Genomic DNA, 13,764 nt, shown 5'->3' with positions numbered 1-13,764 from the left:
CAGTGTCGCTATGGTCTCTTACAATTGTTATCTATGCATATTTGTTCCTAGAAATTACTCTATTTCATGAAAATGTATTTTGTTTTGCTTGTTTATCAACCAGGAAAGAAATAGCGTTTCCCTTAATATATTCATTCATATTTTCCTTTTGCATTTTTTCATTTCATTTACACCTTGCATAATAGTAGTTCAGTTTTCACTGACATTTTTATAGCTGCTATGACAACATTCCTGTTTTGCATGATACATGCATAATCGTCTGTGATCACAGTTTTATATCGCTTTCATTCTCTCTTAACCGTGTTAAGATTCCTTTTTGCCCTTCAACCCAATTTTCATATGTAGCTATGATTAAACTCGTTTAAACACTTTCCTGGTAGTTTCATATTTATTCATAAAGGGGAGCAGTTGATAAAACACCTTTTCTGTAATCAGTCTGAGTTTTAAGTCTGATGTTTCTTCAAAGTTATCATTAGCAAGCATCTCAATCAATTCACAGCCTTTCAACATCTGTTAACTAGTGTGGCAAAAATGACACTTTCCAGGAAACTTTGGTGTGTGTAAGCTGTGATATTTTGATGCTGTAACTTGTCACTTTAGTGGTATTGTTAACCTTGGAAATTATTGTATTTTCAAAAAAAACCCAAACCTACCCCCAAATTTAAAAAAACCCAGAATTGTATGTAGCAGTCTGCAGAGATACTTTCTGCCTGTTTCTTGGATTATTTGTACATGTGTGGACACATATCTATGAATATAAGTGCACACATTCTTCACAGAGTCCCTCTCCACCAACCCTGAAGTTGGAAAAGAAGGTAAGTTCTCACCATATGGAATTTTGGTTCTACCTATGGGAGGCAAAATGACTCAACTCTTTCCCACTATAAAGGTCAGCACCTCAGTTTCCCATCAGACCTTTCTCCCTTTCTCCTGATTTTAAAAAACAAAGAATCAGAATGTTCTAATAAACAAAGCTCCATCATTTTTGGGTCTGTTCTTCAGGCTTTTCTAGAGTGATGCTGCAAAGACATCTTTTGCTCTTTACATGAATCTGTTCATTACTTTTATTTCTGTGGTTTATTTCCTCACATTTGAATCCTGCTTCTTTGAATTGTACAGAGTTTTGCCTTCAATGGCACCATTGTTTGCTTAAGAAATTAACCAATTTACTAAATAATTGAGGTCCTAAGCAATAACAAAATGATTTCTTTAAAGCGTGGCATCTGAGATATGAGATAAATATGAGATATTTGATTTCCCTTGTCATGAAGGATTTCACTTTGAAGTTTTCTCTTTTATTAGGAAAGCTTATAGATTCTGCATCACTGTTGGATAAAGATGCTGAAAAGAACCAATTTTTTAGATTAAATTAAAACTAAATTAGACTTCATTGTCTCTATACTGTGAAGAAATTAAGTATTAAAGATGGCATCCATCAACAGGATGAGTACTTAAAAAAACAAAACAAAAACCCCCTAAAACTCGACATTAAGTTCCCTTTAATCAGTTTGTGCTACCACTAATTGCACATGAGCAAGAATGATCTAATCAAAGGGGATAACCTCTTCCTGTGAGAAGATTGTCATTTCTGTGGTCATAAAGTATGTAGAGAAGATTGTAGAGGTCCTAGAACAGCAGCAGTTGCATTCTCTCTTTGATATAAAAGAGAGCCATATTGTACACCACCACATCTACAGGTTTCACTGGTTGTTTATACTGTAATTATATGTACATCTTTTGACTCTTCTTTGTCCCTTAGCTTTGTACCAATTCTGCCTTGAAATCTAGGTGTTATGATGTTTTAATAGGCAGTTTGCTGTTAACAGATAAGTAATGCTTTTTCTTGGAGAAAGAAGATTTCCCTGTTCTTCAAGTCCTGCCAAACCAGTGGTGCAGTTTTTAATGCCTTCTCATCCAAAGCTGCAAGGAAATCAGCTACCAGTTCTGTTTCTGCGCTAGCAAGATATCCGGGCTTACCTAAAAACAAACGGGGGAGGAGGCAAAGGAGTGCATATTTTCGAAAATTGAACGTCTTTGGCCAAAGTTATAAAATGTCCATGCACCATTTTATCTCTTTGGGGAGGTGTGGACACTGTTCAGTCTACCCTGTCATTGGACAGTGTGAAGAGAAAGTACACAGTACTAGAAAGATAGATGTAAGTCCCTTTCTTACTAATAAAAACTCTGAGCTTCAGTGGTTTTAAGCACCTGCACCCACTGACTTCAGAGGGAGCTGCAAGTGCTCAGCACTTCTGATGATCAGGTCCAGAACATTTCCTTCCTTCCTTCTCCTGTTATGGAAAACATCTGAATTTGAATAAGAGGGTTATCAAGTTATGTATATTGAAACTTGTCTGATTATCCAATGGACAAATCAGAATTTTTGCCTATTTAGATATAGGTCCAAATTCATTTTCGATGTAACTCCATTTACTTTGAAGGGATACAGTTGGTGCATTGTCTTTAAATAAGGATCAAATTAAATGGCAGTGCAAATCTTGGGGAGACATTAAACTAGTCCTTTAAGTCAAGAGACTGCCCATTACAAATGGTCATTAGAGCAAATTTCATTGTGCTACGTCATACTTGACTAGCAAGTCAGATCAAGTATAATTTTTCCCTTCTTCCTCAGGGACAAAAATATTATTTCATATCCTCCTGAGTAATCAGAGTACTTTCTTTCCTGGTCATTCTTTAGTGTAGAGAGAAACTTTTCAACAGCAAGAATTTCATGCACATTATTCTGACATATGAAGAGCATTTTAATTCTTTTAAATTCTACTTTAAATTCAATACACCTTTGACTCATGATTTTCAGTCAAGTTCTTGGTGTAGAGAGAACCAATTGCCTCTGTAGTAGGTACCATATATGTTTGGTCACTTATATTTTGGATTTTTGTAGCGGAAAATCTTTGTGGGTCAACTTATTAGTAATTCTGGCAACTTTCTGGCCTCTTTAAGGAATCAAGAGATTTCTACTTCATGTTCTTCTCTCTTTAGATTATTCCAGAGTGATATCTATGTATTGTTCTAGTTTTGAATTGGCAGATTCAATTCCCTTAAATTTGCTTTACTAAAAAATGTATTTCTTTTGGCCCTGTCTCTAAGCAGGAAGGTTCTAACAATTGCCTCTGTGTCTTCAGTTGAACTTTGAGAAAGAAGATTTTAGTTTCATTATCAGACTTTTTCCTAAGGTAATATCAGATTTTAAATGAACCAGTAACTCTGTTGATCTATCATAATCAATCCACATTTCTTTAGAGCCAGTTTTCATTCTTTGAATATCAGGCAAAACATTGACTCTTACCTTGGACTAATGATTCTATTTTACGACTCAAAAGCATTATTTGTCCCATTTTATTGGCTAGGGAAAGACACAATGCATCCAAATACTACTGTTTCCAGGTGGATCAAGGCCTATGCAAGAATACTTCGAACAACAGGATCTTGAGTCTTTCCATACTGCATGAAGCTTTATTCTGCTGGGAGTTGTAAGCAATTCTCAGATGGAATGTACCTTTTGGAAAATTAAAGAGTAGCAACTGGGTCAAACGTACACATTTTTCCTACCCACCATAAACTTGTATTAACTTCTGCAGCAAATTCACTTTCAGTCATAGGATCTGTCAGATACTATAGTCATTTTAAGGTAAGAGGCTATTGCCTGCTTCTATTGTCAATTACATTTCTATATGGTGAGGACTGAACTTCTTTTCCAACTCCTAGATTGGTGAAGAGGGGAGGATGAAAAAGAGTAATTACTTACAAGTAATGGTGTTTTCTATAGTCCTCCTCTTCACCAACACACTTTCTCCTGCCTCCCCTGAATCTCTTTCCTCTTTGTTTTGTTGTCTTGGAATTAACCCATGCACTGGGGGTAAATGAGGTGCTGACCTCACGGGGAAGAGTTGAGTCTTTTTACCTCCTGTTTCCTGTAGGTGCAGCCCAAACCCCATATGGTGAGACGTTACCTTCTTTTCCAGCTCCTGCACTGATGGAGAGGAGGACTATGAAAAATGTCACTGCAGGTAGGAAATAAAGTATACGCTGAACTTTATATGTGTGTAAACAGTTAGATACTGTAGTAAATATAACCACACCCAGAGGTTAACCCTGCCTTTAGATTCAGAGTCATATGTTGTCTTGTGTGTGCTCACCCATGCCTATCAAAGAATAAGATCAGCGCCTTTGAATATAATGTTGTTGTACAATTGTAAAAATTGTTGTTTTTCATTCAGTTATGCCAGAGTAAATCCATTGACTCTAGGTTTTACTCCAGAATAACCAAATGCAGCTTCGCTCCATGTGTTACAGGATCAGCATCAGCTAGTATCAACAGCACGTCATTTGTTACAGCTTGTTTTACTCATCCCATTGCCAATATGTCTTCTCTAGCATATGGGGATATGGCCTGTCATTTGCTAATTCTGCATCTGTGACTTCTATCAAGAGAGAAATGTCTGCAACAAAAAATCAAGTGATGAAAGATCATGCAATGATCAGTAACTGGACAGTGCTGAACAAAACTGTGGCCAGATGTAGATGGCTGATGTTCTGTGGCATGGTCTAATTCTTAAGATATTTAAGAAATAGTTAAAGTGAAAAAAATATACATAGGAATTTTGTCATGATCAGAATAGGATTTTACACCCAAAATTTAGGACTGTCAAAAAAGAAAAAAGATCTTAAAAAATCGACTGTTAATAGATAGGTTCCCATTTATGGAAAAAAAGGCATGGAAAGGGTTTATTTTTAGAGGAATAACACTAGTATGCCAGAACCAGAAAGTGAAATTGATTAGATGCTGGCTGTAAAGAAAAATGAAACTATCTTGTTTTCAATGTACTTGGACCACAAAGTTCAAAAATGATCACATATGGTGAAAAGTAAATTTCTAAAAAATATTTTAGTTAGACTCTAAAGAGTTATATTGATAACACTGGCAAGGAAACAGTTTATTTTTTTCAATGAATCTATACCTGACAATAATGCTTTAAAAGCAAAGTGTCTTATTGGCTTACCCCAAAAAAGTAAGAAATTTCAGAATTTAGGAGGAAAAAATTTTTTTGTCACTTTGGCAATTATCATAATTCACAGAGATGTCTTAGTCTGCAGTATAGGTGGGAAAGTCTGAATGTTCTTGCTTAAGAATCTTTTTAAATCTTACAAATCTAGTAAATTTTTGTAGCTGAAATGTATGTGAGAGGCAGAAGACTCAAAAAAAACCCTGTGTATTAAAACCCATGAATTACTTATAGTTCTGATAATACAGAAATGTTTAAAACATACAGCGCAGCTGTTGAATATGTTGATAGGGAATTATTAAAATTAAATATGGATTCTTGCCATGACTCTTAACAGCACCTTTAAATCGATAGTGATTTATTTTGTCAGTGTTGGAGGCATTAATGTCTATTGTCAAGGCCTTTAATGCTTACAGCTTTTCCAGGTTTGGCTAACAGGCCATTTGGAGCCATTACACTCTATTGGTGCAATGTGGATGCTATGCATAGGTACTAAGCCTCACATGCCAAAAACTCCTTATGAAGTTGTTGATGGAAAAAACTTACTGCACCTGCTTCATAACCTGTTTTTAAATCAAAATATGCAGTTGTTTTTAAGTGTCACTGCCAAACTGCTCAACAATGTTGAGTGCAGCAACTCTGGAGGTCGGTGCAGAAAATCAAATGTCATAAACTACCCAGTCTTGAATGGTTTGTGCTTTGTGCAACTGTAATCCCTGAAATCTGAAATGTCTGTGTAACAACTTTTTTATTTTTGTTTAAAGATACTCCTGTGATGCAGTCTTGTAAGCCAAATTTCAACAATTCAGAACAAGGGCATGGTTACTTGTAAAGCTATGGCTCAGTATGCCTTGGTTATTAACCCCTGCAAATAAGGTTTTTCTCCCCTTTAAGTGGAAATATCCATCAGACCATTAACTACAGCAAGCATGGTGATATCACTCTTGCATGTTTATTTTATGTAAATATTAGTTATGAAAAAAACATTTTGAGACCAAAAATATATCTATGAAATGGTCTTGTCCAAGAACCTATTTTTCTTGTGGTTAAATTGAGGGAACTGCTGCCGTTTGCAATCTAGGAATGTGCAATCTAGGACTATAACAGTGTTTAAAAGAGAACTGGATAAATTCATGGTGGTTAACTCCATTAATGGCTATTAGCCAGGAAGGGTAAGGAATGGTGTCCCTAGCCTCTGTTTGTCAGTGGGTGGACATGGATGGCAGGAGAGAGATCACTTGATCATTGCCTGTTAGGTCCCCTCCCTCTGGGGCACCTAGGATTGGCCACTGTTGGTAGACAGGATACTGGGCTAGATGGACCTTTGGTCTGACCCGGTACGGCCGTTCTTATGTGGTGAAACCACATCATTGTACACAACATTTTATTTGGGTAGAGGTATTCAAAGTGGCAACACACCATGAAATCCATTAACAGGAAAACTTGTTAAATTCATCAAAATTTATCTGATGTGGAGCCCTGAATAAGAAACTATAGTTTAAGTTTCCATAGTTGATTATCAAAGCGTATTTTGAATGAGTGCTGGGCAAAAGTTGTATTCTTTGTGGATGTCTGCTTTCTAATGAGCATACAACCCCACTTTAATCTAGATTCTAGGCTTTGTGGGTGCAAGTTCCCATACTTCTAGTAAAAGTAAGGGCTGTGCATCCAAGTTTAAAACTAGTATGCACCTGCAAGTCCTAAGAGAGAACTTGTGCTCCACAAATGAAACATACATAGTTGTTCAACTGGGTTCCATTATGCACCTTAACTAGACCTCCACTAAAATATACTGCAATCTTTACTCAGGTGAGTGGCCCTTATTCACGTGTGTGGGTCCCATGTGAAGTCAGTAGAACTACTTACATAATTACAGACTAATGACGTGAGTGAGTGCTGCATGATCCAATGATTAAAACCCAATCAACTTAATTTCCATCCTTTTTACCCTAGTAGGCCTTGATCCTGGCGCTCTAACTACTCTATGTAGTCCTTTAGACTTCAGTGGGATTTCTTCTGGTAGTAAGCACTATGCACAGAGTATGTTTTTTCAGGATTAGGACCATGCAGCCTCCTCTGAGCTAAAGACAGAGGTATTTTTTAATAAAACTTACACAGCATTTTGTCATAAAATTTAAGGCCAGAAGGGATCACTAGATCATCTACTCTGGCATTATTGATGTTAAACAAAACAACCATATTAACTTCAGCTCTAATCAGAAGATAAAGAAATCTAATGGGGAGAAAACCCTTAAAACTGTTGGGGGAAAGCTATCATTTTCAGACTTTAAAGCCAGCATAGCTACCAGTTGAGAGCTCTAAATTTAATTACTTGATAGTTTCATTTAAAGTAGACACAAGAATATCCCCCTTCCCTTGCCAAGTAAACATGCATGTGAGTGAATAAAGGCTAACACTGGTGACTATATGTTTAATCAGACCAAAAAACTTCTAGTCAGATTTCAGCATGACACCGAGTAAGGGAGTCGTAAGCCTTAGTGTTACAATCATCAGTTGTTCTAAAAAAACAAAAGCTACGTGTGCTAAGAACACTTCAGCAAAAAATCTCCAGACTCCTAACACTTGCAGGTGTGCACATTGGGCTGCATCGGATTTCATATCTGCCTGTGTGCCTTCTGTCTGGGCTGCTGTTAACGTAAGTTAGTTCTCACTGGTGAAACGCTGTTCACATGCTGTTCCTCTCTGATCAGGTTTAATGTCATTTAGGGCTTGTTTCTTGTGTAACAGGGCTGGAATTTCTTATTTCGGTTCCTATTTGCAGTGTTAGTTAGCTCAGCCTCTGGCTTCTTTGCCAAGCTGGCAGAGCATGGGGGTTGACTTCCTGTGCAGATGATGTAAAAGTGATTCTGTGATTCTTCCTCTGCAGCCATTGGGAGATAAAAGCCAGGACAGTGGGGATTGTAAAGAAGGAGCCAAATTATATGTATAATATTAAAGTGAGTGCATTTGTGGTTTTGCTGTTCTCCAGGGTTTTTCACAAGTAGAAAAACATGAATTAGCATTTTACATTTCCATATATTGACTGGCAAAATAGCCTCCTCTCAATTAAGACCTATAGCTTTTTGGGATATATGCAACAATTTTATAAAATATTTACAGCAAGATTTGCATTTTACACAGTATTACAATTTTTCTTGTGTTTTAGCAGAAAGGACTGAGGCCTAAGAGAGGAAATGCATTCAGTGTATCAAGAAGAAATCTAAAACTGGATTGCTAGCATTCAGCAGTAGAAATGTCCAGGGTTGATTATTATTTCCAGTAATTTCTAAGGTTGATTTTGCCAACCAGCTATTTGTTATATCCTCTTTAAGGACCATGTTCCCTATACAGATCTATTATTTTCCCTTTAAAGCTGGCTTTGGAAGAGACTGTTTTTAGCTTTGTGCTAGACAGATAAGTAGAACGTTTCCCCCCCCAAATGTAAATGCATGCTGTAAAGAACATAGCTATTTCCTGGATAATTTGCAGTTGTATATTTTATGTTAATTTCACCGAAAATATTGCACCCCTGCCAGGTTTAGTAGAGGCTCACTGTGATATGAATAATTTCTAGCGAATCATTTTTTTTCTTCATTTAAGATTTGGCACCTTTTTAAGATTTTAATAATAGCAACAAGGAGGAAGATTTAGAACAAGTGAAACATTAGAGCCAAAGAAACTCATGTTGAGCGCTAATGTAAAATAGCAAGAATAATTACATGGAAAACAGTTTCCACAGATGTTTTTCCTTGTAATGTAATAACTATTTACTAAACTGTTTATTTTAGGCCCTTGGTTTACAATAAAATATTTATATATGCTCTGCTGTAATAAAAAAATATTGACAAAATACTATAGAGATTTTAAAAAAGACCATTAGTATTTCTCTGTCTAGAAAGTGAACACAACAAAAGTTGTATGTGCCATTTTTCATGCACAGTATTTTGAGAGGTTTGGGGTATTAATAAAATAACTGTCACTAGCTGGAGTACTCACCTTGAACTAACAGATAAGAAATTGGTGTGTATAAAAATTGAGCCACAACATATTGCAGAACATGAAGGCTAGCACTCTAAGGACTGAGGAGAAGTATGTCTCTTCCTTTTAATAGAAAAACATAATCTTGCCCTTGGAGTGTTAAATAATAAAGCTACCTCCCATAAATGTAAAATCTTTCTATATTACGAACAAGATTAAAGTTTAAGATGATAAACCATAAATATTGTTATTAATCTTTGTATATAAATGCATATATGTATTAATACTTGAATACAATAAAGAATATTGGAATATTTAGACTTATTGCTTCATCTTGTCTGCACCAGCTTTATAACATGATTAATTCAAAAGGTTATTAGCATACATTTACTATGTGTATACATTTATGTACAGTGAATATATATTTATGCATGATAATGTTAAAAAGCGCTACAGAACCTAATAGGCTTGTATACATAAATATATAGCATAAATGAATCATATTTTCAAACTTCCATGATCTTGCCTATTAAAACCTTTAACACGTTAGTATTTCTTAACGTGTAGTATCTTGCCTCTCCATTTCACTTTGAAGAAAAATGCTTTCTTCTTAGAAATGATTTCCCATCCTTTAATTGAGTATCCAAAGCATATCATAAGACCAGTGGTCCATTGTATATAAAAAAGTAACTTTTTAGGGGGAGGTGGGGAGGGCAAAAAACAAGTCCAAAACATCGCCATCTCTTTGTGGAGTAAAGATGGGCCCCAAACATCTCTTTAGATCTAAACAGCTCCAAACTACCAAACTTTGGAGAGAAATGGAATCCAAACTCGGAGTCAGATTTTGTGGTTAACTTTTAAAATAAACTTGGACACCACAATTTGGAAAACAGGAAGGGTTCAAAATCTGGAACTCAATCCAAATTTGGCAGCTCATTCTCCATTTTCAAGTAGATAATTCCCTTAAATTTCTGTCTTAGTATATGAGTGAACTTTATAATTGAAGAAGCTATATGGTTTGCAGCAGCCTTGTGAAATCATCTTGAACTTTAAAATATACTTGCTAGCCCTTTATCTTGGCCATTGTTGTTTATGAAAAAACTAAAGATACTTTATTTTCCTATTTAAAAATATTCATTCTGGGTGAATGAGCAAGTAGAATTTTGTCCGGTTGTGTTACAGAGTGCACAAAAATAAAGTGTAGAGCAGAAAACTGCTAGCTTGAGAACCAAAACTGAACAAAAGAGGGAGCTAAGAAATCTAAAATGCTCCGTTTTAAGACAGGATAATCATGGTTAACAGATACCTCCAAATTCTCTGTTTTGTTATAGACCTTTTTTTCCATGGCTGTTTTATACACACACTCATATATATATATAGAGAGAGAGAGAGAGAGAGAGAGAGAGTGTAGAGGCATATTGTGCTATGCATCCTATATATGAAGACATTCATATTCTCTCGTTCTCCCACGTCCCTTCTCCCAAATATCTGCACTGTGGAATTTAATTAGAACTGCTTTGTAATAAGTGCTTACTTACGATTTCTTAATAAGGTTATTCTGATCCGAGGAAAATAAATAATGCAATTGGCTAATCAGTGCACTATTTTTAGTAGAGTAGAACAAAGTTTAGTTCTTGGCTGTTAGCCTTTTGGTACCTTCCTGCTTGTGGAATGTTGCCATGTTATGCAATTTAAAAAAAAATGCAACTCCTTTTGAGTCTTCAGGCAGCAATAGGGTCCAAAGTTAGTGTTAAAGTAGACAAAGGAATTTGAGCTTGGAAATCAGTATTACTGTGCACATATCAATTTTTTTCCCAAGAACTCTGTTATTGTCTAAACTGATGATTTTGTTTTGAAATTATATTCTGAAGGGTGTTGACATCCAGAATTATCTAGGAAGTACTTTAATACCTATGCAATATTAGTTTGCTAGTTCAAGGAGTGAAGTGGTTACAAGTGTTGCAATTTTGGAGTTCATGATTGACCCCTTGTTGATTTCAGAGTGCTGGAGGTATTAGTAAATTATTACATGTTTCCTATATGTAAATTAGTTTAAATTAAAGTAAATTAGCCAATTCTCTTCCCCAATATCTTTGTAAAGGCCATTTACTGTTTATTGCAGTAGAAGTCATTATCCTTGTCAGTGATTTTGGAAACAGAATACATCTGATTCAGTTGCATGGGTGCGAGTCACCTATGTAATTGAGGGCAAAATTGGACCCTCTCTCTTTCCCTGAGATATCAACTTGCAATCTAAGGGCTCGTCTGTATGGGGAGTTATTCCTGATTACCTGTTCCTGAATAATTCCATGTGTGGACACACTTATTCCAGAATAAGTGCTTTGTTCCAAATTAGTTTAATCCATTTATAAAGGATTAAACTAATTCAGAATAAGGCACTCTTCTTCTGGACTAAGAGCATCCACACATTGAATTAATCAGGAATAGGTAACTCGCTTTAAATTCACAATCTATTTTGGTCCAGATTAATTCCATGTGACAAGCCCTGAACGTCATATTAAGGTTTCTGTAGCTTCCTCTTACAGGCACAGGTCAAAATTCTTCTCAGTAGATCTTGACTGATATTTTAGTCAAGATTTTAGTGCATAGATCTCTCATTAACCTGAGTGGGAGTTTTGTGCTCATACATAAAGCAGAAATGTAGGAGGCGAGATCCACCATGCAGATCCAAGAGGAGATTAGGAACTTGCCTCTTAAATCAGACAACATTATCTGTGTTGCAGTGTGGAAAAATTGCAAATAAGGAGGTGGATAAAGGAATATTGCAGGAAAACACGTATAAAAGAGGACTTTGTGGAAAGAGTAAATTTTTCTGAATGACGCGTGATGTGACTTATAATAGAGACATTTTTTAACATTCTCATATAAAATTCACCTAGTATCCTTACCATACTTATGAACAGAATGAATAAACTAGCAAACGGCATTATTTTAATAAACTGTTGGCTGTTAGCTCCTCTTACATTTTATCAGAAAACGAGTCCACATGAGTGGATTTTGCCGAAGAAGCTATCTCCAATTTTCTCTTGGAACTATACTTCTAGAATTTGTAAAGGTTTATGTCTTTAACAACTCACATTTTCGTTTTTGTTTTTCATTTGCTGCTCTGGATTTGTATTAATTTTGCAGCATTCATTGAAATTGATCCAGCCTTTTTACATAATTTGCCAGCATGAAATATTACTTCAAAGATAAGCTTTGTTATTAAATACTTAATCTTGAACACTTGTCTTAGTTGGTAAAAATGATCTTTGAGAACTAGGCAAAGAGAAGTCTATTACTGTGGTTTTAAAGCAGCTGTAACTGGAGGAGCCCAAGTTAGTTTACAAAGGTTGGCCACTCCTCGTTTGCCATCACAGCAGCTGGACTTCATTAAGCACTAGTGTTAATTATTGGGAGACCGTTTGTTCCGTATGTGTGCAGAAACACTTGGGGTAACGCACAAAAAAAGGTCACCTTGAAATGGAAGCTTATAGGAAAAAAATAAAAAGGACCAGGACTGCCACTGATTTCATAACATTTCTTACTCCAAGCTGATTTCTGAAAATGAAGAGAGAACACTGCAGCGTGGCCATAAGGAATTTTTTTAACTGCTTGGTATTTTTTTGACTGGGCTGAGGAAGGTGCAGGTATGGTGCTAGACTAATGTGCCCTGGATTAATGCAAGTGGAAGACATTAATGTTGTGTTTTCTGTAATTTGTGTGTGTGAAAATTCCCTCTTTATCCTCTAGAGCTTTCAGGCCATATACTGTATGGTTTGAGGAGGAGTTATTAATAACTGCATATACTGTAAATAGATTCCATGGAGAAAGCCTGTTAGGGGGGAAATGTTTAGGGGGATGAATGTTGCAAAGAACGGCATGAAACACGTGGCAGCTTAAAACAAGTATTGCTTGGAAATGTCTCTCAGAGCTGGTGACATTCAGGCAAAGGGGGCTAAATTCAGCCCTGATGAAAGCAGGTGTAATTATATCCAGCCCAGTGTCCTTTCACCCAATTGCATCAAAGCTCAGTTTAGTCCTGTATACCTGGATAATTGTTAAACAGAAACAAGGTGGGGAGCACCAAGGGAGGGGGAGAGTGAGATTGGAGGAGAATTAGGTTATTACATTTCCTCCTTAATTCTTCATCAGGGCTGCTGCCTGTATTTTCTACAGAAAAATCAATGCATTCTGATTCTGTAATTTCCCATGGTGCCTCACTCAGAGCACAGTGTCTCATGGGAGGTGACATATCCGGTCATGGCAGCTTGAACTATTTTTCCAGTGAAAGAATTCATTGGAATTTCACAACCTTTGCATGCTTTTGTGAAAACACTCATTTGTGTTTGCGCCAACCCGCTAATGGCGGATGCCGGGGTTTGTGAATCCCACCTACATTCGGGGCTCGTTATGGCATGGAATGTGCCGTTAATAATGCATCTGTGAAACTCAGCTGTGAGGGAGCCAAGTAATTATCCCACCGTAGCGTTCTCTGCTTCAGTGTCATCACAACTGGGGCTTCATTAAAAGTCCTAACAGTAGAGATGTTGTGTGGTGCAGCCTGTATATATATTTTTTCATTTAAATTATCAGCAATGCCATGGCTCAGAGGTAATTTGACTTTTTGAAACCGTGGAGCCCCTGTGAATTTCCTTCCTCCTCTCCCTCTCGCTGCCGCACCAGCTGATCAGCCCCAGAAGAACAAAAGGTTTATCTGAAGCTATGAAGCATATATTCACCAGCTTCTGGCGTCTAGATA

The 13,764-nt window shown here is 36.5% G+C and overlaps 1 protein-coding gene across 6 annotated transcripts in view; it reads left to right on the top strand.

The window, feature by feature from the left end:
- The window catches only part of ZNF423 (zinc finger protein 423), a 323,891-nt gene that overhangs the window by 228,888 nt on the left and 81,239 nt on the right, over positions 1 to 13,764 (top strand). For 3 of the 6 annotated variants that reach the window (XM_054048905.1, XM_054048904.1, XM_054048906.1), the window contains one exon: positions 3,939 to 4,028. The exons of the other annotated variants lie outside the window; for them this stretch is intronic. In XM_054048905.1, the coding sequence (XP_053904880.1) occupies positions 3,939 to 4,028 (90 nt within the window). The remainder of the gene's footprint in view (positions 1 to 3,938; positions 4,029 to 13,764) is intronic. 6 annotated transcript variants of the gene reach the window in all.

The sequence above is a fragment of the Malaclemys terrapin genome, chromosome 14 (assembly GCF_027887155.1).
Source record: "Malaclemys terrapin pileata isolate rMalTer1 chromosome 14, rMalTer1.hap1, whole genome shotgun sequence".
Taxonomy (NCBI): Eukaryota; Metazoa; Chordata; order Testudines; family Emydidae; genus Malaclemys; species Malaclemys terrapin.
This window is presented reverse-complemented; position numbering and strand designations above follow the sequence as displayed.